At 37.1% G+C, this 27,691-nt stretch overlaps 1 protein-coding gene across 9 annotated transcripts in view; it reads right to left on the reverse strand.

The window, feature by feature from the left end:
* LOC106063306 (serine-rich adhesin for platelets-like) overlaps positions 1 to 27,691 on the reverse strand; it is a 118,648-nt gene that overhangs the window by 40,132 nt on the left and 50,825 nt on the right. For 5 of the 9 annotated variants that reach the window (XM_056020474.1, XM_056020471.1, XM_056020472.1 and 2 more), the window contains 3 exons: positions 20,287 to 20,460; positions 11,907 to 13,220; positions 645 to 1,958 (listed from right to left, as the gene is read on the reverse strand). In XM_056020474.1, coding sequence (XP_055876449.1) covers positions 645 to 1,958; positions 11,907 to 13,220; positions 20,287 to 20,460 — 2,802 coding nt within the window. Of the gene's footprint in view, positions 1 to 644; positions 1,959 to 11,906; positions 13,221 to 14,457; positions 14,631 to 14,797; positions 14,893 to 15,019; positions 15,164 to 20,286; positions 20,461 to 27,691 lie in introns of those variants that run through there. The other 4 variants (XM_056020475.1, XM_056020476.1, XM_013221676.2 and 1 more) reach the window with 4 other exon arrangements.

The raw sequence follows: 27,691 nt of genomic DNA on the forward strand, positions 1-27,691 counted from the left end.
GGACAGACGGAGACAGCTGATACCAGACAGATGGACAGACGGAGTCAGCTGATACCAGACAGATGGACAGACGGAGTCAGCTGATACCAGACAGATGGACAGACGGAGTCAGCTGATACCAGACAGATGGACAGACGGAGTCAGCTGATACCAGACAGATGGACAGACGGAGTCAGCTGATACCAGACAGATGGACAGACGGAGTCAGGTGATACCAGACAGATGGACAGACGGAGTCAGCTGATACCAGACAGATGGACAGACGGAGTCAGCTGATACCAGACAGATGGACAGACGGAGTCAGCTGATATAAGCTTGGTAACAACACACAGATTGAGATGTTTGAGACAAACTGGGCTCAGTTAGTGTTTTCTTTTGTCGTTATTTCTTTTTTCCACAACAGCATTATAACTTAAAAAAATAAATTGCATTTGTTTAAATCATTACTTAAGAAAAACGCGAACCATTTAAGATTAAGATTTTCTGCGGCCGCCTTCCACTGACCAGTATTGCCAGAAATTGAGAATATATGTTAGTAGCAAAGGTTAATACTAGACTAGACTTTCTAAATATTAGGAAGTATTGTAAATAAGCATTCTTTATTTTGCCAACTATCTACAATACAAAAAATGGCCTATACTTGCCTAAACTATGGTCGTTGGAACTCTCTGTTCTATCCGACAAGTCAAGACTTAATTTGGAGCAGCGCCCATCTCCTATCACGTGACTCTTGGTCAGAGAAACTGCAGAAGTCAATACAGTCGAAGAGCCGACAATAGGAGGCGCAGAATCGCACCTGGAAACAGGCTGAGAGCTGTCCGTTTTAAGATGGCGTCTTGGTGTCTTCTTATCAAGGCCGTGACAAGATGTTTTTAAAGCAGTTTGCTCCGGTTTACAAGCCATAGAAGAAATTTTACAAGACGATGAGCTAGACTTGGAGCTTCCGACGCGAACAGCTTGACGAGTGTTCAACAGCTTTGTGCAGCTCTGCAGTGCAGCACTTGAAGCAGAATGTGAAACAAAAGGTTTGAACGGAGGAGGTGTCTTCTTGTGGGCGCTGTGTCCACGTTTGTCAACGGAACTAGAGTTTTTACAAGTGGAAAGACTAGATGGCAAGTCTGCCGCCCCGATGTCGTGGTGTGCAGCCGTGGAAGCAGACGACTGTGAACTGGTGCGCCGAAGAAGTAAGTTTTTGGGCAAACTATAATCTATCGCTTCATTGAAATATAATTTTGGCTCACCAATTTCAGAAGGCACTTTACTGTTCATTTTGGCTTCGTTTCCTACTTTGATCATGTGAACCGACGTTTTATTGCAAGGACTGGTCGAGGTCCTTTCGCTAACTCCTAGAATCGATGGGTTGTCTATTTGTGCTGAAATGATTGGTCGGTCGTCTGATTTGTCACGCTGTTCGTCCCCATCCAAAGGCCCGGAGTCTGGAGTTTTATGACCTACTTGGCTGACTACATCATCGCTGTTGTCGACAGCATCGTCATCGATCACTAAACCTTTTACTTCATCGTCAGAAAGATCGTCGTATTCTTCCTTCAGAGAATGCACACTGGTCACCGACTGCGACCGAACGCTTTGAGAGTCAACGCTGGCCGTGTCCAAACTTGAAGAGATGTCCCCTATATTCATGCCGTTGGAAATAGCATCCGGCGTAAGGGAGGCTGGTGATGGGGTGCTGCTATCTGTCCGGTCGTGCCCGACTACCAGCGGGCTCACCTGGAGATATTTAGGGTCTGGTCGACAACGGTCTTCCAGAGAGGCGGTTGAGGCCGTGGAAGGCGGTAGAGAAAGCGAGTTTTTGGTAAAGGATTTGATGGATGGCCCTTTGAAGATTCCAATCTCCGGGACGTACGTTGTGGCATGCACTCGCCTCACGCCTTTGGTGTGATAGAAGGGAAGAGCGGACGCGTTGGCCTGCTTGCTGATGTTTCTTGAGCCCAAAGAGCCTGCGGACAGATCAATGGATAGACAGTTTACCATTTTGTGATGAAGTCATGTGATAGGTTAGAAACATATGAAGGCAGGGCAGGTCACGTGATGTGGTGTTAGTATGTGACGAACATGGGTCAACAAGAAGGGTTTCAATGAAATAATATCAACGGAGAAAACAGGGCAACTGCTTGATTTCTTTATGACAAGATGTGAATGAATGACCACATTAAGTGTTAGCAGACTCAAGGCACAACAGTTGATGAAATAGAATCTAAAATATTGAGCAAATTCAATTCTTCAACACGGCAATATGTGAACATTGTTTTCCTATTTACGTAGTGTATAGGAATGTTTCATCAAATGTATCAACTGCTTTATAACAGAAATATATGGCTAAATATTGGTTGATGGGTTGAAGTATAAACATCTAAATGATCATGAAAACTACATGGCCGTCTATTCCAGCAGCATAAAAAATGACAATGATTCAATCCTTTACAAAAATAATAAACCAACATAATCTTTATATCAATGTAAATACACATGCTCCATGTGATAAATCGATCTGTCAACTAACTGCATACGTATATCACCGCGATAGGTCTAACTCAACTGTAAAGGTTGGGGTTCAAACCTGAGTAATTCATCCAGAAATATACGATCCCAACAAGTCAATGTGTTACACCAACTTTAGTAGTGGTTGTCCTTGTCAAAGTTTGTCCCAGCAGATGTTAACAACACGTTCACTGTGAACTAGTCAAGTCAGCTCTAAGAGTACACGTGAACAGATGTATCAGTCAGCCAAATGTTTAAACTATTAGCTGTAGATTTAAATAGCAAGCAGACATCGTGCACACTTTCAGGCAGTTATCATATTTTATTTCAAGACACTGTCGAATTAAGGGACTTTAGTACTGATCAATTTCATTGGCTTGTGGAAGAACTGTCTCGAAGAACTGTCCTGAGAATTGCGTTTCTATCTAAATCTAAAGAGTACTTTTTTCTAAAAATGTATTTAAATTTCTTGTACAGACAGACCAACATTTTAGAAATAAACTTGCCAAATGTTTCTTACAAGTTATCATTAAATTATTAAATACAGATTTTAATTTAGTATTCACATCAAAATCTTATTAAAATAAAATTCATGATAGAATTCAACAACTAAAATAAAAATGCTTATTCCCTTTGTCTCTTTAATATGCTAATGTAGCTATTCAATTTATAATATAAACGTAAGGGCCCTAACTCACTCACCACCTATCACTAATGGGCCCTAACTCACTCACCACCTATCACTCTCACACTTGCGGTGGACGAGAACATTGAACCTATTATTACTTATCTTGCGTCTAGAACAACTAAGCCATTTTCGTGATCGACACGATTTTTTATTTGCAATTTCGACCCAATATATGTTTATACAGCCGACATAACAATACTACAAGATTATACTTCCTGACATTTTAAGCACTATTGAAATTCTTTTGGAATGTAACTTGTAACAGCAATGCTTAGCGCGTATTTTGTTTTCGTAGACATTGTATAGAAACAACTTTTTTTGTCAAATGAAGCCGACTTGGACTGAAAACGTGTCACTGGGTGTCCAAAAAATTATAAAAACAAAATAAAATGTAGGTATAACTTTATTATTTTGTGTGTTTAGGGGCAGATAAAAAAAAAAAAGAAATCTTGAGTGAGCGTTACTACGCCATAGTGATAATAAAGGGCACTATAGAGCTTGTGAGATACTGTACTATTGAATTAAGAAGCCAAAGGTTGTATGTAAGATTGTGTTTTAGGGGGTGGTGTCGGGAGGTGTGGTTTGTATCCCGATCCAATTGGATATAGGTATGTGGGTTAGGAAGTATTGTTTTCAATTATATATATTGGCCTAAGATACATACTAAATGTATTTTTTTTCTTTTGAAACAAAAGTATACAGTTTTTTAATTCAAGTAGCTTTTCTAGCAGAAAATACACTTAATTTAGTTTTACAAAAATACAAATTTGATATAACGTTATTTTGAAAAAAAAACGTCTGCATAAATTAAGTAGCTTTTAAAACAGAAAATACAGAAAAAAATTACCGCCCCTCCTTTCTCAATATAGACTCTCAAAACCAATAGCGGTGATTCCCCTTTAGCCGCTTAAATAAGAAGGGTACATGGCATAACAAACACTATATACCTTAGGAAACATAATCAGCAGTTAATCAGAAATACCTTGGAAAAATTAATCAGCGGATAATCAGAAATACCTTGGAAAAATTAATCAGCGGTTAATCATTAAGCGGCTATTTTTACACACATAGTCATCAAGATTCCAGTGAACAACACTGATATAGACATTTGTCTCTTACCACTTTCATAATTGAACCATGTTGTTTATTTTTAGTAGCCTCCCCCCCCACCCCCTTTGTATGGAAAATCTGCTATTGGTTTGACGCTGTCCCTATGTGACGTTCAAGACAACCAACTCAAAGTGCTCTTGAAAGTTGGAGTTCACTGTCACTGGATTCCTGCTCCAACTAGAAGTCATGTTTTCAGCTGGAGCCTTTTGAAAACTAAATGTGCAAAACTGTTGTGTGTGTGTGTTTTGTTTTCCCCTTAAAGCCTAATTGAACAGGTTTGTATAGCTATACTACTAAGGAGTGATGTGTGTGAGATATACAATCAAGGACTAATCAAAGTCAATCAGGTCTTATAGAGAGATAAAAAGATACAATATATATTTATTTATCTGTCAAATAAATGTATTTTAAAAACATAATTGATCTTTTAGGTGAAAGATAAAGAAAGTGTACAATTTAATTTTCTTTCTCAAACTAAGTGTGCACATAGCATGTACATACACATACATATTTTAGTATGCATAGTGCATACACGTACACATACACCATTTTTAAAACAAGTTTCGATAGGCAGCTGTTATGTATTTATGTATATGTGTGTGTGTGTGTGTATAAATAAATAAATATAGAGTGCTTTAAAGTCGGACCAACATGTTCCATTCATGAGCTGGCAAAAAACACGAACTCCTTCAGTTTTAAACTAATTGGATATACTATACGGTAAACAAATTGCAAGATTGTATGTACTGCTCTGACCCTTTAAGCATCATAACAGAGCAAAACAAGAAAACATAAAAATTAATTTAAACAAAAAGCTTATATTAAGTGTAAATGTATCAATTAGTTTGAATCAGTCATGTAATTATATATATATATACATGGATTGACCTAGCTAGACGTATAAATCTGTGCGATAGAAATATTTTTATCAATTATTTTTGTTTAGTTTTTAGCTTTCTTAATGCGCTATGATCCTATCACTTGTCTGCACCAGTTGTGAAAGGGAGACCAAAAAGGGGTGTGTGTATCTTGGTGAATGTTGACATGATCGTTTTTTATTTGTTTTTTTAGATGCACAAAAAATGTTGACTCAGGTCTCAAGTCCTCAAGGGGAATAATTCAACTTAAACCACCACATCTGTCCAGTTCAAGATACGAAACAAATAAATTAATTACCAATAGCTAATTAACTAATTGGTTACTTTTTAGCGGCCCCCTACAGGGGAAAAGACGCTATTAGTTTTATGCGAAATGTCTGTCCGTCCGTCCCGTTTAGATCTCGTAAACTAGAAAAGATATTGAAAATCCGACATCACAATATTTTAGACCATTCAGAGTTCTGATGCAACGGCTACTTTTTTTTTTCTGAAAGCGAAAAATCTAATTTTTAAAATCAGTTATGCAAGCAGTTTTTTAAAGAGAAAAAGCTAATTAATATGCATTATAATTAGACTTCATTTAAAACGAATAGCAGTCTTGTAAACTTTATTTCCCTGAACTTTTTTTTTATTGCGGAATTATTTTTTTTTTTAGGAGTGGAATAAGAGATTGAGCCTTTTCAAAACAATTAGATCAATTATAAGACATCAGTTAGGCCAGGGGAGGCGTGGTGGCTGAGTGGTAAAGCGCTTGGCTTCCGAACCGGGGGTCCCGGGTTCGAATCCTGGTGAAGACTGATATTTTCAAGTTTGGAATCTTTGGGCGCCTCTGAGTCCACTCAGCTCTAATGGGTACCTGACATTAGTTGGGGAAAAGTAAAGGCGGTTGGTCGTTGTGCTGGCTACATGACACCCTCGTTAACCGTAGGCCACAAAAACAGATGGACTTTACATCATCTGCCCTATAGACCACAAGGTCTGAAAGGTGAACTAGTTAGGTCAGGTTCACATCTAACTTATTCACTTTCACCTATCCATTGATCTGCGGGACCGTTGGGGCACAACCAAGATCTGTTAACCTTCTTTCTCCATTTTTATCTCTCATTTGTCTTTGATGTAATTTCATTCGGATGTTCTTTCTGAAAATATTGAAACCTGCCTGGGTGGACCACTTCGGGGGCCGATTTTGAGTTTGTGTTTCCACACAAACTGTCTTTTGTAACCTTGTTATAAATTAATTCTTCTTTTGTCAGGTAAAAGAAATAATTGCAAAATTTCAGCCTTATCGGAGATTGAGTGTGGGGGAAAATAACGTGTACAAACTTTTTACCAGACAGACAAACAGAAAGACAGAGTGAGTTGATAAAAGCTTTGTAAACAAAAATAAGGTTCACGTGGTGATATCGAGAGACCAAATTGCGTAATTTTGGTGACTTTCCAAAAAAAGAAGAAATAAGTTTAGACCTAGAAGACAACGGAAGAATTGTGAGACAAATTTCCTTACGGATAATAAAGATTATTATTATTATTATTATTATTATTACAGCTGTGTACTCGCTTTTGCTTATCAAGAATAACAAAGATAATAGGTCAATTTACTCAAGCATTTGTTTTCAAAGTATAATCTTCACCTTTGAATTGGTTTATAGTTCCAATGTCTATTTTTTTAAAATGAATAACATATGAACGACCTCAGTTCAACTTCTGGTTAACATATAAAACAGTCTACAGCAGTGATGCCCAACCTAATTCGACCTGCAGGCCATTTTAATTTCCGACAGTCAATATCACGGAACGAAAAGGTACACACACACACACAAATTGAAATTATTTAATACAAATCCGTGGAACTAATACTTACATTAATTAATGGGATTTTGTTTTCACGCATCAGAAAATGGCTTCATTTCTCTACTTAAAATGTGAGCAACATTGTAGCTAGCTTTACAACCGACTATTTTTCTTGTCACTTTTTGGTAAATCTCTAGGCGTAGTTAAACAATCTTTTATTCGTGACTCAAACCAAAATTGGCGTCATAGAAGAGAGAAATGTTAAACCTCCGGACGAAAAAAAGCTTTGTTCGCGTCACAGTAACGAAATATGTAGGTCATCACTGGGTCTGCCTAGCCTTTCTTCCTCTCTAGCCGCCTCGAAGACATTCGCTTTATTTCTTTATTGTAAGATATGTTTCAACCGTGTTTAGTTCTGACTCAAAACATTTTAGTGTTGTTCACTTTATTATGTACTCTTTCTCGTGTGGGCAGTAGATCTATCAGCCATTCAGAAAAAAAAAATTGGTCGGAGTTTTTAACCTATTCTTCCCGTCAATAAGTCAGCGTGCTATCAAAAATACTAACAAAGCTGTTGTGGCCATTGTTCTAGCAGCTCTTGTAAATAGCAGTACACATTGATAGCGGTGGAATAAGTTAGGAAATGTGTTCTAAAGAAAGATAATCCACGTAATAATATAAGTAAGCTGCGGACACTACGAAGACGAGAACAAAGGGGAGCAACTGGCGCCTAAACCAGAAAAACTTTGGGGAGGAGAGCCTCGAGCCTTGATTGGTTACCCACTTAGGAGAACTAAATCCAAAACCTCCTAACATGGGAAAGGTTTCGAGAGTCAACCCAGACGAAAAATCGTGCACCGGCGACCCTAAGCAACCTGCAGTGCGCAATGCTACACCGTGGCAGAGCAGTGCGATTTCTGAACTACACGGGCTATCTGGAGAGGGTAGAAATGCTGCGTGGGTGTCAACGTTTCAACTCTACGAAATGCCCAGGCTTTCATCTTCTGCTCTATCAAAGTGCTGCCCAAAAATAGGGCTGCTGTAGGAGATGAACTCTAGTCACGTGACGACTCAACGTGGGCCATAAAGGGATACCAGGCGACATATTTAAATCGAGATGAAGTAGATCACTACAGGTGTAAACCATCACCATTACTGGCAGCAGAAATCAGTCACCGCGCTAAAAAAAATCTTCCTTCAAGGAGAGACAACAGTAGATTAGATCAATTTTTGTCTAGATTTCACGATGGTTAGTATGAGCTCAATTCTTGTAAGCCAGTGTTTCCCAAACTTTGTTCCGCGGGACCCTAGTGTTCTGCGTCCTGAATAGGTGTTCTAGTAGGACAGCACGTGAATTAATCTCTTGAAAAATTAAAAGCAAAGTGTTCCACTAAATACTAAGAATGTGCGAAGTGTTCCACTAAATACTAAGAATGTGCGGAGTGTTCCACTAAATACTAAGAATGTGCAAAGTGTTCCACTAAATACTAAGAATGTGCGGAGTGTTCCACTAAATACTAAGAATGTGCGGAGTGTTCCACTAAATACTAAGAATGTGCGGAGTGTTCCACTAAATACTAAGAATGTGCGGAGTGTTCCACTAAATACTAAGAATGTGCGGAGTGTTCCACTAAATACTAAGAATGAGCGAAGTGTTCCACTAAATACTAAGAATGTGCGGAGTGTTCCACTAAATACTAAGAATGTGCGGAGTGTTCCACTAAATACTAAGAATGTGCGGAGTGTTCCACTAAATACTAAGAATGTGCGGAGTGTTCCACTAAATACTAAGAATGTGCGGAGTGTTCCACTAAATACTAAGAATGTGCGGAGTGTTCCACTAAATACTAAGAATGTGCGGAGTGTTCCACTAAATACTAAGAATGTGCGAAGTGTTCCACTAAATACTAAGAATGTGCGGAGTGTTCCACTAAATACTAAGAATGTGCGGAGTGTTCCACTAAATACTAAGAATGTGCGGAGTGTTCCACTAAATACTAAGAATGTGCGGAGTGTTCCACTAAATACTAAGAATGTGCGGAGTGTTCCACTAAATACTAAGAATGTGCGGAGTGTTCCACTAAATACTAAGAATGTGCGAAGTGTTCCACTAAATACTAAGAATGTGCGGAGTGTTCCACTAAATACTAAGAATGTGCGGAGTGTTCCACTAAATACTAAGAATGTGCGGAGTGTTCCACTAAATACTAAGAATGTGCGAAGTGTTCCACTAAATACTAAGAATGTGCGGAGTGTTCCACTAAATACTAAGAATGTGCGGAGTGTTCCACTAAATACTAAGAATGTGCGGAGTGTTCCACTAAATACTAAGAATGTGCGGAGTGTTCCACTAAATACTAAGAATGTGCGAAGTGTTCCACTAAATACTAAGAATGTGCGGAGTGTTCCACTAAATACTAAGAATGTGCGGAGTGTTCCACTAAATACTAAGAATGTGCGGAGTGTTCCACTAAATACTAAGAATGTGCGGAGTGTTCCACTAAATACTAAGAATGTGCGGAGTGTTCCACTAAATACTAAGAATGTGCGAAGTGTTCCACTAAATACTAAGAATGTGCGGAGTGTTCCACTAAATACTAAGAATGTGCGAAGTGTTCCACTAAATACTAAGAATGTGCGGAGTGTTCCACTAAATACTAAGAATGTGCGGAGTGTTCCACTAAATACTAAGAATGTGCGGAATGTTCCACTAAATACTAAGAATGTGCGAAGTGTTCCACTAAATACTAAGAATGTGCGGAGTGTTCCACTAAATACTAAGAATGTGCGAAGTGTTCCACTAAATACTAAGAATGTGCGGAGTGTTCCACTAAATACTAAGAATGTGCGGAGTGTTCCACTAAATACTAAGAATGTGCGAAGTGTTCCACTAAATACTAAGAATGTGCGGAGTGTTCCACTAAATACTAAGAATGTGCGGAGTGTTCCACTAAATACTAAGAATGTGCGGAGTGTTCCACTAAATACTAAGAATGTGCGAAGTGTTCCACTAAATACTAAGAATGTGCGGAGTGTTCCACTAAATACTAAGAATGTGCGGAGTGTTCCACTAAATACTAAGAATGTGCGGAGTGTTCCACTAAATACTAAGAATGTGCGGAGTGTTCCACTAAATACTAAGAATGTGCGGAGTGTTCCACTAAATACTAAGAATGTGCGGAGTGTTCCACTAAATACTAAGAATGTGCGGAGTGTTCCACTAAATACTAAGAATGTGCGGAGTGTTCCACTAAATACTAAGAATGTGCGAAGTGTTCCACTAAATACTAAGAATGTGCGGAGTGTTCCACTAAATACTAAGAATGTGCGGAGTGTTCCACTAAATACTAAGAATGTGCGAAGTGTTCCACTAAATACTAAGAATGTGCGGAGTGTTCCACTAAATACTAAGAATGTGCGAAGTGTTCCACTAAATACTAAGAATGTGCGGAGTGTTCCACTAAATACTAAGAATGTGCGAAGTGTTCCACTAAATACTAAGAATGTGCGAAGTGTTCCACTAAATACTAAGAATGTGCGGAGTGTTCCACTAAATACTAAGAATGTGCGAAGTGTTCCACTAAATACTAAGAATGTGCGGAGTGTTCCACTAAATACTAAGAATGTGCGAAGTGTTCCACTAAATACTAAGAATGTGCGGAGTGTTCCACTAAATACTAAGAATGTGCGAAGTGTTCCACTAAATACTAAGAATGTGCGAAGTGTTCCACTAAATACTAAGAATGTGCGGAGTGTTCCACTAAATACTAAGAATGTGCGGAGTGTTCCACTAAATACTAAGAATGTGCGGAGTGTTCCACTAAATACTAAGAATGTGCGAAGTGTTCCGTTAACTAAAATGTTTTGGAATGACTGTTGTAAGCTGTTTCAATTGACTTCCTCGGCTATTAGATGAGACAAAGTAGAATGGATGAAATGAAATGCATACTGTTTGATTTGTTCGTTTAAAAACAAAAAGAGTGACAATTTTGTTTTTACTAAGGATAATTTTGTTTAGCATGTCAAGTCAAAAGTGTGGTTGTTACAGCCGCCTATGACATTTCACTAAACGAACTATGGCCGATTCGACAAAAACTGACAAGAAAGTTGAGGGTCAATCGAAAAAATGTTAAAATAAATTGACTTCTATACGTTTGGAATTTTTTTTTACTACAAATGGAATTCACCTTACAGATATTGAAAAGAACAAACTTCTTCCAACAAGTGTTCAAGCAATCAATCAAACATTTAGAATACAAAGAGTTTCGCTAGTTCGTGTCACTTCACAAACTGGTCATGTGGATTTCTAGTATTTAAGCTCAGCCTCAATTTGCTTTTTAAAAAAAGTTTATAAATTCAATATATAGATTCTGGGTGCAATTCCTTTTTAGAATTGAATTATAACCAAGGTACAGTAACTAAAGGGTTAAGGCCAAGGGTTAACGAGGGTGTTATGTGGCAAGCACAACGACCAACTGCAGTTACTTGAGTATGACAGGAACTTACTAAGAGTTGGACCGAAGAGCGAAGTTCAAACTACCTCGGGGTTCAGAGGTCAAGCGCTTCAACACTCAGCCACAACACCCACAAAAGTAGTCTTTATTTAATCAATGAATCGCTAGCAGATGACACCGAAGTTGTAGATCAACACGAAGTGACTAGTCTCTTCTAGTGACTAGTCTCTTCTAGTGACTAGTCTATTCTTGTTGAGTTTATTCTCCTCATTGTACTCACATAAATAGATAGCTTTGTTTTCTAGATAATGTCCTGGCTCACAATAGCTTCTCGATGAGATTTTGTTTTAACTTGTGTACGATGAAATGTTATAATATGTACATAGAAGCTCCTAAGTGTTAACAGTATAATTTCCTAAAGGATAATTTACAGTTATTTTATTTTATCAAAAGAAATCATTTTGAAAATAGTAATGACTAACATACCTGAAGCTGTGATAGATGGGATGTTCAGTGTCTTGGCGCAAACTGTTCTGTTACCTCCTGATGACACGGATGAGCTGACAGCACCAGTGGCATCAGATTTGACTATGCTAATGACAGGTGGAACCAGAAGGCTGATGGATCCCAATCTGCCAGGACAAGGAAACGGACCACTATCCGCTGTGGCCTCAACATCCGAGTCAGCAGCCGACGCCACGCGCTCGATTGTCTCCTCAATGGCTCTGTCATGTTCGGACTTTGTGGATATCCGTGAGGTCTCTTCGGTAGAGTCCACCACGATGTCCGAGCTGTCTTCGCGAGAACTGCACGGGCCAATCAGTCTGTCCTCGCACTGCTCGACCGAGGCATTGCTGGGGCAAGTCTCGTTGGTCCTTTCGTTTCCAGGACTGACCGATTCGGCTAGCTGACGCTCCGGTGTCCAGCTCACCCCTGCGTCGCTTGCCGACTCTACTGCTTCTTTCGTACTAGTTGACAACCTGTTTGATCTGTCAGCCGTGTGTTTGATCGAGGTCAGCATGGACGAATTAGCAGACGATGCTGCAGCCGATGACGGCGATGCAAGAGCAGAGAGGAGGATGCCATCGTGCTGGACAGTGGCTAGGGGTATGGCATGCGCCGACCCCTGACTAGGCAAGTTGACTCTCGGCAGATGAGATTGTGTTTCCGGTGGCACGTTCTGCTGTCGCTCTGAGCCTTTCCAAATTTTGGTATGTGTGGAGGATTTGTTTTTCTTGTTGGGGTTGCTGCTGCTAGAGCTATGGCTGCCAAGGATTTTGCTACTTCCAGAAAAAACTGTTGGAGACGCTCTACTGCTGGCTGGGCTGGAAGGTTTAGTCCGAAGGTGATCTTGTGGCTGTCTAGGCGCCGAGTTCATGGATGTGCTGGAAGATGATCTTTTTAAACTTTGTGGATTATTGGAACATGAAGCAGACGTGGTGACAGGCGTGACTTTTTTATCATGTTTGCCTGACGACCCCAGCGTGGATGTTAAGGTGGAGGAAGAGGTGGACGGTGACATTTTGCCTTTCATGTGATGAGCTGAATGACTTATGGCCCCTTCCTTTCCGGAGCGGCTATAGTCCAGATCCAGCGAAGAATGTCTCTCTAAATGTTTGCCTGGCTTCTCTGCAGGAGAAGACAACTCTTTGGGCTCCTGCTTGACCAAGCTGATGGGCGCAGTGCTGTGCTGGCTTGACTGGTTCTGCTCAAGGAAAGGGTTCAGTCCCCCCGGATTAAGTCCGTAGAGAGCGGGATGATGATTGGCTGCTGCCACAGTCATGGAGGCCAGATAAGCGTCTAGGGGAAAGAAGATAATGAAAGTTAATTAAAAATAAGCACATAAGACTTAATAGAAACTTGGTTAAGCGGATTCTTTAACTGAAACGATGAGACATATAAAAACAACCTGTGAATTTATAACGTAATTTATATTTAAAAAACCTGTGCATTTATAACGTAATTTATATTTTAAAAAAAACTGTGAATTTATAACGTAATTTATATTTAAAAAAAAAACTGTGAATTTATAACGTAATTTATATTTTAAAAAACCTGTGAATTTATAACGTAATTTATATTTTAAAAAAAAACTGTGAATTTATAACGTAATTTATATTTTTAAAAACCTGTGAATTTATAACGTAATTTATATTTTAAAAAACCTGTGAATTTATAACGTAATTTATATTTTAAAAAAAAACTGTGAATTTATAACGTAATTTATATTTAAAAAAACCTGTGAATTTATAACGTAATTTATATTTTTTTAAAAACCTGTGCATTTATAACGTAATTTATATTTTTTTAAAAACCTGTGCATTTATAACGTAATTTATATTTTTAAAAACCTGTGAATTTATAACGTAATTTATAGTTTAAAAAGATATCACGAGCTAAAACATAACACATTCTAAAACAAACGCAAAATAATCTCTAACAAACACAAAATAATCTCTAACAAACGCAAAATAATCTCTAACAAACGCAAAATAATCTCTAACAAACGCAAAATAATCTCTAACAAACACAAAATAATCTCTAACAAACACAAAATAATCTATTTAAAAAACTCAAAATAATCTATAAAAAAAAACACAGGACAGTACAATCATAATTAAATGAATACACCAAAGCTGTAACAAACTATCTACATGAAACACAGGAAAATCTATAAAAATAAAGTACAATTAAAGCAAACACAATGAATATAGATCTATACAATTTGTAACAAACACAATAAATAACAATCGCAAAGGTATCGAGAAGTAGATCTAAGAAAAGAAATACGGTCGATAACAGGCAAACCTCAACCTTTACCATGCGCAAGACAATCTCTATCAAACACAAGAAAATCTTTAAAAATACAATATTTCTTTTTAAATCGATAACCAACAACTTAATCTACAACAAACACGACATAAAAAAACAAACTGTTCGTTTTCAAAACCAGTATACAAGTAACACACTTAATACACACTAATCACTATACACGTAACACACTTGGTACACAGTAATCACTATACACCTAACACACCTGGTACACAGTAATCACTATACACGTAACACACCTGGTACACAGTAATCACTATACACGTAACACACCTGGTACACAGTAATCACTATACACGTAACACACTTGGTACACAGTAATCACTATACACGTAACACACCTGGTACACAGTAATCACTATACACGTAACACACCTGGTACACAGTTATCACTATACACGTAACACACTTGGTACACAGTAATCACTATACACCTAACACACCTGGTACACAGTAATCACTATACACGTAACACACTTGGTACACAGTAATCACTATACACCTAACACACCTGGTACACAGTAATCACTATACACGTAACACACCTGGTACACAGTAATCACTATACACCTAACACGGTGCACTCTAATCACCATACACGTAACACACTTGATACACAGTTATCACTTTACACGTAACACACTAGGTACACACCAATCACTATACTAGCTACACACTTGGTACACACTAATCACTACACACCCTAACCACTATACACGTAACACACTCAGTAGGCCTACACACTAATCACTATGCAAGTAACACACCTCGTACATTCTCCTACGAAACAGACAACTCTATTTCATTCTAGTTCCATGGCCTAGCTCTCTAACCAAGCCTCTCTAATCACTTACATCAATCCAGCCTTATGGGAATACCCAAAACAATCAAACTTCCTGCATGACAGCGTTTTTTTTGTTGTTTTTTTGTCTCCGCTAAGCCCCACCCCCAATTATCTGTCATTTGAACTCCCAACTGCACGCTCACCCCCATTTTCATGAAAGCTAATGGTCTTGTTATTTAAAAGTCCGAATGTATTTAAATAATAATTTTAAAATAATGTTTAAAAAATATATATTTCCACAACCATCCCTTAGGTTCAACGGTTCACTGAAAATGTAACACTGTTACTAACATGGGCGTAGCCAATCCCCCCCCCCCCCCCGAAATGAAATCACCCCTCCCCCCGGGGTCGCAATTTAGTGACTGATTTTTTGCTTTGATTTTGTTTATTTTAGGTGATATTTTAATACTAAACCGTCACTTGCCCCAGCACAACCAAGGGGTTTTTGAGTTTAAAATCCCCTACCAAATGGGTTCAAGTTTAAAACTCCGGATAATAAAAACAAAGCAAATAATACACTCAAAATGTTATGAGTGTAGTCATAGGGGGTTAGAGTTTAAACTCCCCCCCAGTGGAGTTTGAAACTTAAAAATACCTCTTCAATATAAAAAAAGCAAATTATGCACTCTAAAATCTATGAGTGTAGCCAAAAGAGTTTTAAGTTTAACCCCCCCCCCCCGCCAGCGGGGTTTGAAGCTAAAAAATACATCTTCAGTGCAATCAAAAAGCTTTGAGCGTTGCCAAGAGGGGTTTGATGCTAAAACAATACCTCTTCAATATAAAATAAGCAAATTACACACTAAAATTATTTGAGCGTAGCCAATCCAATTGGGGGTATTGAGTTTAAACCCCTCTTCTACTGATGGCTTTTTTTTTTTTAAAGTTTAAAACCCCTCCAGATGGTTTTGAGTTAAAAATCTCCCTACAGAGCTTTTTGAGGTGGAAAACCTCTATCTTCAATATTATTCTAAAGCAAACTACAGTTACTAAATTCTATTACGTAGCTAAATGGGGTTTTGAATTTTAAAAAAACAACAAAAAAAACTCCAGAGATTGTTTTAGTTTAAGACCCCCCAACAGATGATTTTGACGATAAAACTTCGCTTTTCGGTATAAAATCTAAAGCAAACTACAGTCACTCAATTCCAAGAGCGTATTCAAGAGAGGTTACATATTTCTACCAGTGGCGGGGCTCCATTAATAAAGTGCAGTGAGTAGTTATCTGCCGAAATTGAAAAACACTAAATGTGGCTCAACAAAGATGGCTAAGACAGATTTTAGGAGTCAGTTATAGAGATCGGGTCTAAATCAAAAAAATCCTATGCCGAATTGGGAGTGGACACATTAGTAAGATTGTGACAGAGCTTCGCATGAGGTTTGCGGGACATGTTCTCCGACAAAATGAATTACGCATAAGAAGAGTTGCAATGAAATCCTTCATGCCACTGTCTAACTTTAAGAAAAGATCTTAACTCTTATTTTGTTGCTAGTACAGAGAAGAAAATGTGTATCAAATTTGTTATCGGAGATGTTCTTACTTAGCGGAAAACCTATAAGTTAGCTTTTTTGGGGTATCAGGTGTAGAAACTGAAATGGCTAATAAGATTTTTTTTTAAATGCATATGATAATATTTGAAGTATGTGTACTTTTTAGCACTGCAGAAATCCACTATTCTTAATTCTTCCTTTTGTAGGACAGAATAATTTGAATGTGGTGGAAGTATTAATTAAACTTTCTTGCTGTGATTTAAAACTTAGTTAAAAACAAATGAACAATTGAACTAGCGGTACTAAAGGAGATTGATAGAAAGATCGTCTTCCACGTATGAGATATTTGAGTGAGAGTGAGACTTTTTTTTTTTTTTTACTCTTTTCTTGGGTGGAGTCAAAGTCAATCTCGCGTCCTTGACATTGTTTAGTTCATGGTGAAACTCTCCACTTGGTAAGTGTCAAGCTTCAAAAGTTTGATTCCGCAGTGCTAAACTATGCACATAAAATTATCCTTAACTTTCTCACAACATAGCTGATCCAAACTTAATTGTATTTTGTACAGCGGATACACCACACAAAAATAAATGTACCGACATGTATGAACATCTCCAATAGACCTCGGTTCTAGATTTAAATCTAAACACACATACACAAAGGAATACTATAGACTTGAATCTACTTTAATCTATAAATAGCTATCCATTTGGTGTATCCGGTGTACGAGAAATAATAAGTGTTTGTTTAGTTACTTCGAGTCTACCATACATTGTGTGTAGCCCAGTCTAAGTGTTTGTTTAGTTACTTCGAGTCTACCATACATTGTGTGTAGCCCAGTCTAAGTGTTTGTTTAGTTACTTCGAGTCTACCATACATTGTGTGTAGCCCAGTCTAAGTGTTTGTTTAGTTACTTCGAGTCTACCATACATTGTGTGTAGCCCAGTCTAAGTGTTTGTTTAGTTACTTCGAGTCTACCATACATTGTGTGTAGCCCAGTCTAAGTGTTTGTTTAGTTACTTCGAGTCTACCATACATTGTGTGTAGCCCAGTCTAAGTGTTTGTTTAGTTACTTCGAGTCTACCATACATTGTGTGTAGCCCAGTCTAAGTGTTTGTTTAGTTACTTCGAGTCTACCATACATTGTGTGTAGCCCAGTCTAAGTGTTTGTTTAGTTACTTCGAGTCTACCATACATTGTGTGTAGCCCAGTCTAAGTGTTTGTTTAGTTACTTCGAGTCTACCATACATTGTGTGTAGCCCAGTCTAAGTGTTTGTTTAGTTACTTCGAGTCTACCATACATTGTGTGTAGCCCAGTCTAAGTGTTTGTTTAGTTACTTCGAGTCTACCATACATTGTGTGTAGCCCAGTCTAAGTGTTTGTTTAGTTACTTCGAGTCTACCATACATTGTGTGTAGCCCAGTCTAAGTGTTTGTTTAGTTACTTCGAGTCTACCATACATTGTGTGTAGCCCAGTCTAAGTGTTTGTTTAGTTACTTCGAGTCTACCATACATTGTGTGTAGCCCAGTCTAAGTGTTTGTTTAGTTACTTCGAGTCTACCATACATTGTGTGTAGCCCAGTCTAAGTGTTTGTTTAGTTACTTCGAGTCTACCATACATTGTGTGTAGCCCAGTCTAAGTGTTTGTTTAGTTACTTAGAGTCTACGATACATTGTGTGTAGCCCAGTCTAAGTGTTGACAAGCTTAGAGCAACTCTGTCTGTCGGGTCTAAGTGTTGACAAGCTTAGAGCAACTCTGTCTGTCGGGTCTAAGTGTTGACAAGCTTAGAGCAACCCTGTCTGTCGGGTCTAAGTGTTGACAAGCTTAGAGCAACTCTGTCTGTCGGGTCTAAGTGTTGACAAGCTTAGAGCAACTCTGTCTGTCGGGTCTAAGTGTTGACAAGCTTAGAGCAACCCTGTCTGTCGGGTCTAAGTGTTGACAAGCTTAGAGCAACTCTGTCTGTCGGGTCTAAGTGTTGACAAGCTTAGAGCAACTCTGTCTGTCGGGTCTAAGTGTTGAAAAGCTTAGAGCAACTCTGTCTGTCGGGTCTAAGTGTTGAAAAGCTTAGAGCAACTCTGTCTGTCGGGTCTAAGTGTTGACAAGCTTAAAGCAACTCTGTCTGTCGGGTCTAAGTGTTGACAAGCTTATAGCAACTCTGTCTGTCGGGTCTAAGTGTTGACAAGCTTATAGCAACCCTGTCTGTCGGGTCTAAGTGTTGACAAAGCTTATAGCAACTCTGTCTGTCGGGTCTAAGTGTTGACAAAGCTTATAGCAATTCTGTCTGTCGGGTCTAAGTGTTGACAAGCTTAAAGCAACTCTGTCTGTCGGGTCTAAGTGTTGACAAGCTTATAGCAACTCTGTCTGTCGGGTCTAAGTGTTGACAAGCTTATAGCAACCCTGTCTGTCCGGTCTAAGTGTTGACAAAGCTTATAGCAACTCTGTCTGTCGGGTCTAAGTGTTGACAAAGCTTATAGCAATTCTGTCTGTCGGGTCTAAGTGTTGACAAAGCTTATAGCAACTCTGTCTGTCGGGTCAAAGTGTGAACACGTTAGTCATTGATCCCACACCCATTCTCGGATCAAGTTGAAACGTCGCACAATTATTCATTGGCATAGACAAGACATGAATCAGTAAAATAAAAAAAAAAAGTAACCAATTATTTTTTCTTGATACCAACAAGGGAAACCAACCATTTAGTATTCACAGATAGAGCTACATTTCAATAATTGTGAGTAGTCACAGATAGAGCTACATTTAAATAATTGTGAGTAGTCACAGATAGAGCTACATTTAAATAATTGTTAACGCTATTTTTCCCTCACAAATTCTCTAATCAAGTTAATACTTTAAACACGAATCAATAAAAAAAATACTCAATTAGTCAATTAATTATTGGTTTACAATTAATTAGTTTGATCTCGAATAAGGGAGATGACTTGTACACTATATAGATATAGATTTAAGGGCGGAGTTCTTCCCTTTAGATAAGCTTTTTTTTTCTTTTTTTTTTCCGCTTGTTTTTATTTAGTTGGCTGCAGTGATCTTCTAGTTTAACGTTCTTGATATTGTTACAAATTGAACAATGTCTCGTGACAACCCCCAATGTTGACGAAGTAGACCGACCATTTTCTTTGGTATCCGCTATTCTAAACAAGCAATCTACATTTTTCTTTTTATTTAATATTGTCATTTGTTTTCTATCTCACTACTTTGATATAGATATATAAAAACCGAAAACAAACTGTGTAGATCTATTTCTGACTCATATATAGTATAGAAAAGTACTTTGAAATCAATACAAATCTATGATACTAGATTTGTATACATCACAAAGTACATTTCTAATCTTACAAGTAGTGTAAATCTCCAAAGTACCATCTTTTTTTATATATCTTCATGGTTCTAACATAAACTTTACACAAATACATGTACATCAATTTGAAGCATCCCTATCTAAAACTTTGTGAGTATAACTCTTTAATTCCCAGAAAACTAATTCTAACATTCAACTAATTACTTTTGAAGTATTTCAAAGCATTTTTTTATTCTCTAATAATCTAAAATACATTTTCCCCATTCATTTCTAAGCACTTTACATTCTAACGTCTGTGAATCTCATTTTCCCCCCTTCTCTCTCTATTCTTTCTCTCCCCCAGTCCCCTCCCCCCCCCCTTCCTAACCTTACATATTCTCCTGCTACTCACCTTTATGCATTTCTAAAATCCGTTGATACTGTACAGCATGGTGGGTGGGTGACGGCCCGGCGCCCCCTGACACACAGGCCACTCCGGCACCCAACAGCGACAAGGAATCAGTGGCAGGAAACAAAGGTGGATAGGGAGGGTATAATCCCCCGGCCATGAGATACCTCGGGAAACCTGCAGACAATAAAGCATTAGAGATACTTAGTTAAAGTAACAGTGAAATCCAAGGCGTCACCAAACACCCCACTTCCCCCCGCCCCCACCCCATCCCTTGCCGCTACATGTTTTTTCTTTGCCTTCAAATTTCCAAGTCAACATTTTTTACACAAACAAAAATTTCATTAATTACCAGCAGAAAAAAAAACCGAATCTTTTATTTTATTTTTCTGAAACTATGACATTTGCTGGAGGCCTTGCAAAAGGAAAAAAAAAACTTCGCTAATGGGTCACATGTGGATAAAACGGGTTTGACTATTAATTTAAAAATTAAGGCCAGTAACAGAATGATCTTAGAGAGGAGTCGATAATACGTGAATTATCTTAAATGACATTATTGTATAGGCCGATGTGTCGTCTATAAGTGTCAGAAATCGTTTCAATATTACTATACGGATGTGTAAGTAGCACATTGAAAACATTCCATTCGGCCGTGGTCTCTGAGGGTTCTGACTCACCTCTCATACTATACCTTTTTTTTTTAAATTTAAATCGAAATTAACCCGACGAATCTTAAAAGTAAGGTCATATGTTAATCAAAGCTATACGTCGCCGATATATTATACATATTAAATATAACCAAACGCGAAGCGGTTTTTGCTGTGTAAATAGGTGTATGTGTGTATGAATGACCAGGTGTTTGTGTACTCAAGATGTTAGGGTATCACGTAATCAAACACACACAAAAATAGCCCACGTGCCGATTGTAAACATTTTCCGATTGTAAACATTTTCCAACATCTAGTTGTTTTGTTTTTAATTTGTTGTTTTCCTAAGTGTTTAACTTTGAATACCAGAGTATCGCGGGTGGTTCTTGTGTGCACACTTCCCATGACTAGGTAGTTAGGTGTTCTACCATTAGCCTACACATTCTTCACGGAAGGTAACATAAAGGTGCAAGGTAGAAGTTGGTAGGAATTTTTTTTTTTTTTAAAGCCATTTATTTCAAGCTGAAATTTGGTCCCACTAGAGTAGAACTAGGTAGGCAAGTCGAGCTAAGAACACGAAGGTCGTGGGTTCGATCATCTTGCCAATTATTTGTTCTCTTATTATTTTTTTTTATTTTATTTTGCCATTAAAGAATTAATTGTTATATTTGATTACTTGATTCAAATAGATATAACCAAGAAAAGAGTCCCTCGTAGAAAGACAGTGTAGATCTACTTCTGATTCAAACAATGCATGCAGAAAAACAACTTAATATAAGCACGACGAGTTTAGAGAGAACTTTCTAGTGCAAAGATCTTTTTTTTTCTTTTTTTGGAGGGAAACATTCACTGCCTAGATCAGTGTTTCCCAAACTGTGTTCCATAGAACCCTGGTGTTCCACGAGCCCTGAATAGGTGTTCCACGAGATACTGGAATAATTAGCTTGGAAGCCAAAAACGCAAACTAACCTTGATACAAAAATAAATTCTATAACATCACTGTGAACTTTGAACTGATCTAAATTCTGAATCTCATTTGAAACGGAGACAATAAAGGTGACCCATTTAATGATTTCTGGTCGAGTTTTTCTGAAGAGCTCCACAATATTTTTTAACAAGTTAGTGTTTTTTTGTAGTTGTTGTTGTTGTTGTTTTACTTTCAGCTTCATACAACCTTTTTGTGAGAAGCAAGATTTTTTTAATGTTGCAACAAATTCCAAGTCTAGAAACAGGTTTGACGCAACACCATCTATCAGAATTCAGATTTATATCTCTGGTGAAATAGTTGCTATTTGTTTATGTTAGTCTAACGTCATGAGAATGTGTTCACAGCAATGATTTAGTTTTTTATTGTCTTAAGTATCTTTCGTCAGTTCTAGCTTAATAAAGCCTTGGTTTAGGTTTCTCTACAGTGTTACTTTAATTCATATCACAATATTATCACATCATATCTCTACTCTATAGAGTTTATACTTTTAAAAAAAAATGCTCAATTTATAATATGGCTAATTTTTTTTATTTTTTTTTTGCATTTCAACAAATAGAAAAAATCCAATCTAAAAAAAAAAATAAGCAAAATGTTTCGCTAAATACTCAGAATGTGCAAAGTGTTCCGACAAGGACAAAGTTTGGGAAACACTGGGATCTAAGACTCTAGAGCAGTGGTCTTCAACCTTTTTTGGCCTACCGCCCCCTTTTCGAATTTTTTCTTTAAAAAAATCCGCCAGCGCCCCCCTCTAAGAAAAACAGTTATAAAGAAGAGTGAGAAGACAAATTTAAACAAAATATCATCTATCTATTAATTTTTATGCTGTCAATAACACTTATCCCGCTTGAGAGACAACCGCATGCCAAAGGCGATTGTTGTGAACTCCTTGGCCTATGACTGACGAGCTTTGAGGAGGACTGAGTCACAGAGGTGTCCTCCCTCCCCGTGAGCACTATAAAGATTTATTCAGGCGCCATTTCGCTCTCACTGGCATAGAGGAAAGTACCTGGCAGCATTCTCTGGCAGCAGATAGCCTCTGAGAGAAACAGTTCGAGAGCTTTTGCGGGACAAACATTTGATGCTCAAAGAAAAGCCAGCATACAACGGCTTTGTCTGCATAAAATTCGGGAAAATATGTAGGTCGCAGTTCGGTTTGCGTAGTTATGTGAAACACTGGACTAACCGTAATCTTCGGAATTAAAGGCAAAAACAGCCAATATTATCATTATGCAAAAATTAAGTCAAATAATTTACAGGGATTACACACAAAAATTAATTGTAAAGACTTTCTTTCAAATCCTAAGAATAGTCTCCGTTTAAATTTTTGAATATTAGGGCGTACTGTTTTTAGGTTTAATTGTAAATTTAGTTTTATTTTTTAATATAAATATTATTTTTGCTGAATTCACTGCAAAATGATATTAAGCTAATGGGAACCATTGTGCCTCCTGCAGTCTGACAATAAAAAAAATTTCAAGCTTTAAGTTAGCCAAGGCAAGGCGAAGGTCTCCTCTATTTGCTACATCCATTCTATTTCTTTGTTTATTCATTATCTTTCTTAATCACTAAATCTAGGTTAACCATGTATGTTTACTGAAAAGTTAAAACATAATTCCAATTTTAACCACAGTTTTGGGATTTTACTGAAACATTTCAATGCAGCCCCATCTCTGTTGTGCCTCCAGGGGCGTAGCTAGGAATTTCCTTCGTTTGGGGGCCAATGTGCTTGACATCTTTTGGGGGCCGCTGCATTTTGAGTAATATTTAATTTAATTAATTAAAAAAGCACTAATTTGCCCCCCCCCCCCCTAAATGGGGACCGGGTGATTTTCAAATTTCCACCCCCTCCCCCCACCCTAGCTACGCCACTGTGTGCCTCCTATGTTTACATTCTTTTTAATGAAGACATAGTTTTGTAAATCTATTTTTTTCATGCAACTCAATTTGAACGCCAGTAACAGATGTTTAACAATTGTCATTTATATATATATATATATTTTTTAATTTTAGAAGCGAATCTTAATTTCTTCATAGAGCATTGTTATGTGAATTGCATAGATATCGGTGTCCTTGGGCAGTAATTCATTTGTCAACAAACAAGTTATGTGAGATTGTAAAACTCTTTAAAATAGATTTAATATCTCGATAAAAGAGAAAATGATATTATCAATAAAAGTCAATCTCTTTCCTAGCAGTCGCGGGTTCGTTTCATTCATTTGAGTTAGATGTCTACCATGTAAAACAATGTTTTTTAACCTGCTTTAAGTCATCGCCAACCGTTGAATCTTCTCGTTTCTAAAAAAAAAAATTTATTTAAGAGCTTAAAAAAATGAGCCATAAAATTAACAAACCCCTTTCGAAGTTCAGCGAACTTCAGTTTACAACAAGTGTCTAACACCTTTTTCATCATTTGTTTCACAAAACTGTTGAAAGATGCGTTTATTTTCGGCATGGGTTTGTATTTTATTTACAGTTTTATAATTAGATTCAAACAGAAATGAAATTGCGGGCTAAACTTTTCTTGTATATCATAACTCACAATGTGAATAGTGAATAGATTTGTTCTTTATTCGATATTACCTATGAAGTCATTGTAGCGTCCAACCACTGATGGTTTCCTATATGTCCTCATAAGCTACATAACTAGACAATTTTGAAATAATATTTCATCTCTAACAGAAAAAAAGTCTTTTTGTGTTACATATGTTTTAAAATAAATTTAGTTTTAATTAATTTTTCAACAATATCATAAGAATTTTAAAAAGTTATGCATTTTTCTAAGAAGCCATTAAAACATATCCTGCTTTGCCGTTTTTTGTTTTTATAATTGTTTTAATTGTAGATTTTTATAATTGTTCATGAATATTCTTAAATTATTTTTGGATATCGCTATAAGTTCGTGAAGCCGACTTGGTTTTATAACCTCATCTGAAAATGCCATCAAAGTAGAACTTACTTTTTTTCTAGTGGCAATTCACTAAATCTCAAGGAAATATTACATGACATACCAGTGAGTTTTCGTAACAACATTTTATCAATGTTTTTTTTTTTTTAAAGTTAAATTATTCTATTAAAATGTTACCTTTAATGTTTTTTTGCAATTAACATTTACATATCAATATATTAACAGATGTAGATAAAATAAACTATAATCTAAAAGGCGTATCACCTACTTTTTTATCAAATCGTAAACGTTTATACGCGCGAGTTCCAAGGACAATAAATACTCTCATATTATAGCAAAAGAGTTAGAATTTCAAAATAGAAAATGGGATTCCCGAACTCAATTTCTAACGCTGTTTCTGTTCTTAAATTAGAAGTAAGTTAACTTTAATTTGTCTATATTTAGTTTCCCAGCTTTAATGTTGAAGAATTTTAAAATTTGTTTTTGTTTCAGAGCACCTTTAGTTTCTTCTTTCCGCCTTTATGCCCAGCGCCCCCTTACCGCCCCATTTTGTGCCCTCGCCCCCCTACCGCCCCTTTGGCTCTCAGCGCCCCCCAAAATCTCGAAAACGCCCCCTAGGGGGCGATATCGCCCCCGTTGAAGACCACTGCTCTAGAGCATAGTAGTTACTACACATTTAGTAACTCATCGGGTTCGAGACTCAATGAAAACGGTTGTCATAGAAAAGCTTTTCTACATTTGACTCCCTGGTAGTCATAGAAAAACTTTTCTACATTTGACCCCCTGGAAGGCATTGAGATTTTTCCTAAGCACATCAGTCTGTATGGTACCCCTAGCTGACAGCGAAATCATATTGGGCAAGGTCATTCACCTTGTTTCCCTCGGGTTGGACGCCAGAGTTCAAAGGTCAAATCACTGTGAGGTAGGACAGTGTCAGGTGACATGCGATGTCGTACAACACGACCTTGGCTGCAAGCTTACGGACGCGCAGATTAAATTGTATACGTTTTGTCACCTTCCCGTGGCGTCCCATGTGATTTGGCGTAGAGATACTAAGTGTAAGTAGACACAATGACATGCGCTGGAACAAAATAGTGCGTGACAGTCTTTTTATCAGACTGTTGAAGTAACCTTAAACTGTTGACTAAAAAATGTAAATTAGCTTCATACTTCTGAATCATTCTATAATGTAAAGAAATAATTGGGGGAAATAAATTAAAATAAGGACATTGTTTAATTTGTAAAATAAATCTGATTTTAACTCTTTCTCTCCTCATTAACGATTCTATCGTTGATTTGACCCCATTAAATTAAATTAATTTTTGGTTTTAGAAAGTATAATTTGTGTTACATAAGATGAGCATGCATTCTCCTTTAATTCTATACCAAAAGTAAAGTTTTCTGATTTCGAACAAAAATGTTATTGAAGTTTAATCATAATAGGGTAGAATGTACAAATGTGAAAAATGAACAATTCTGCCAGAACATGAAAAAATAATTACGGAGTTAAAGAGTTAAACAATTTGAACATAACCCTGCTGCAGCTAACGTGTATAAAATAATTTGTTTACAGTGTAAAAAAAAAATGGTTGGTATAAACTTTTAAAAAGAATCAATTCTGCCCTTTTTTTGGGGGGGGGGGGGGGGGGGGGAGAGGGTTGGTATCTTATGTTTTCTTTACAAAATGTAACTTTCAATAAATTATAAAAACTTGTCGTGTCGTAAAGGGTCCAATATCTTCAGAAGCCCAGTTCTGAGCAAGGCAAGTAAAAAAGAAAACTGACGTCATTGATTGTTTTTCAATTTTCACTTTTCTTAAATAATATATTTGCATATTTTATTAATTAAAATGGTAAGTAAATTACTCAATAAAGATTAAAGCAATGAAAATAATTATTGAACTAATAATAAAAATCTATTTACAAATAAAATCAAAACCGCCAAAACAGAACAGAATAGTGGCTACAATTAATAATGAGGCTTCTCTTCGACTCCGAAGATTTATAAGGAATGCAGTATTATTGTCTGCCCTCTCTAATAATATTATTGTCTGTCCTCGGCAGCGGATTTTCTTTTGGTTGACTACAATTAGAAGACCTCCATTACATTACTTTTGGTTGACTACAATTAGAAGACCTCCATTACATTACTTTTGGTTGACTACAATTAGGAGACCTCCATTACATTACTTTTGGTTGACTACAATTAGGAGACCTACATTACATTTCTTTTGGTTGACTACAATTAGGAGACCTCCATTACATTTCTTTTGGTTGACTACAATTAGGAGACCTACATTACATTTCTTTTGGTTGACTACAATTAGGAGACCTCCATTACATTACTTTTGGTTGACTACAATTAGGAGACCTCCATTACATTTCTTTTGGTTGACTACAATTAGAAGACCTACATTACATTTCTTTTGGTTGACTACAATTAGGAGACCTCCATTACATTACTTTTGGTTGACTACAATTAGAAGACCTCCATTACATTACTTTTGGTTGACTACAATTAGGAGACCTACATTACATTTCTTTTGGTTGACTACAATTAGGAGATCTACATTACATTTCTTTTGGTTGACTACAATTAGGAGACCTCCATTACATTACTTTTGGTTGACTACAATTAGAGACCTCCATTTCATTTCTTTTGATTGACTACAATTAGGAGATCTACATTACATTTCTTTTGGTTGACAACAATTAGGAGACCTCCATTACATTACTTTTGGTTGACTACAATTAGAAGACCTACATTACATTACTTTTGGTTGACTACAATTAGGAGACCTCCATTACATGTCTTTTGGTTGACTACAATTAGGAGAGCTACATTACATTACTTTTGGTTGACTACAAT

The sequence above is a fragment of the Biomphalaria glabrata genome, chromosome 2, assembly GCF_947242115.1.
Source record: "Biomphalaria glabrata chromosome 2, xgBioGlab47.1, whole genome shotgun sequence".
In the NCBI taxonomy this organism is placed as follows: domain Eukaryota; kingdom Metazoa; phylum Mollusca; class Gastropoda; family Planorbidae; genus Biomphalaria; species Biomphalaria glabrata.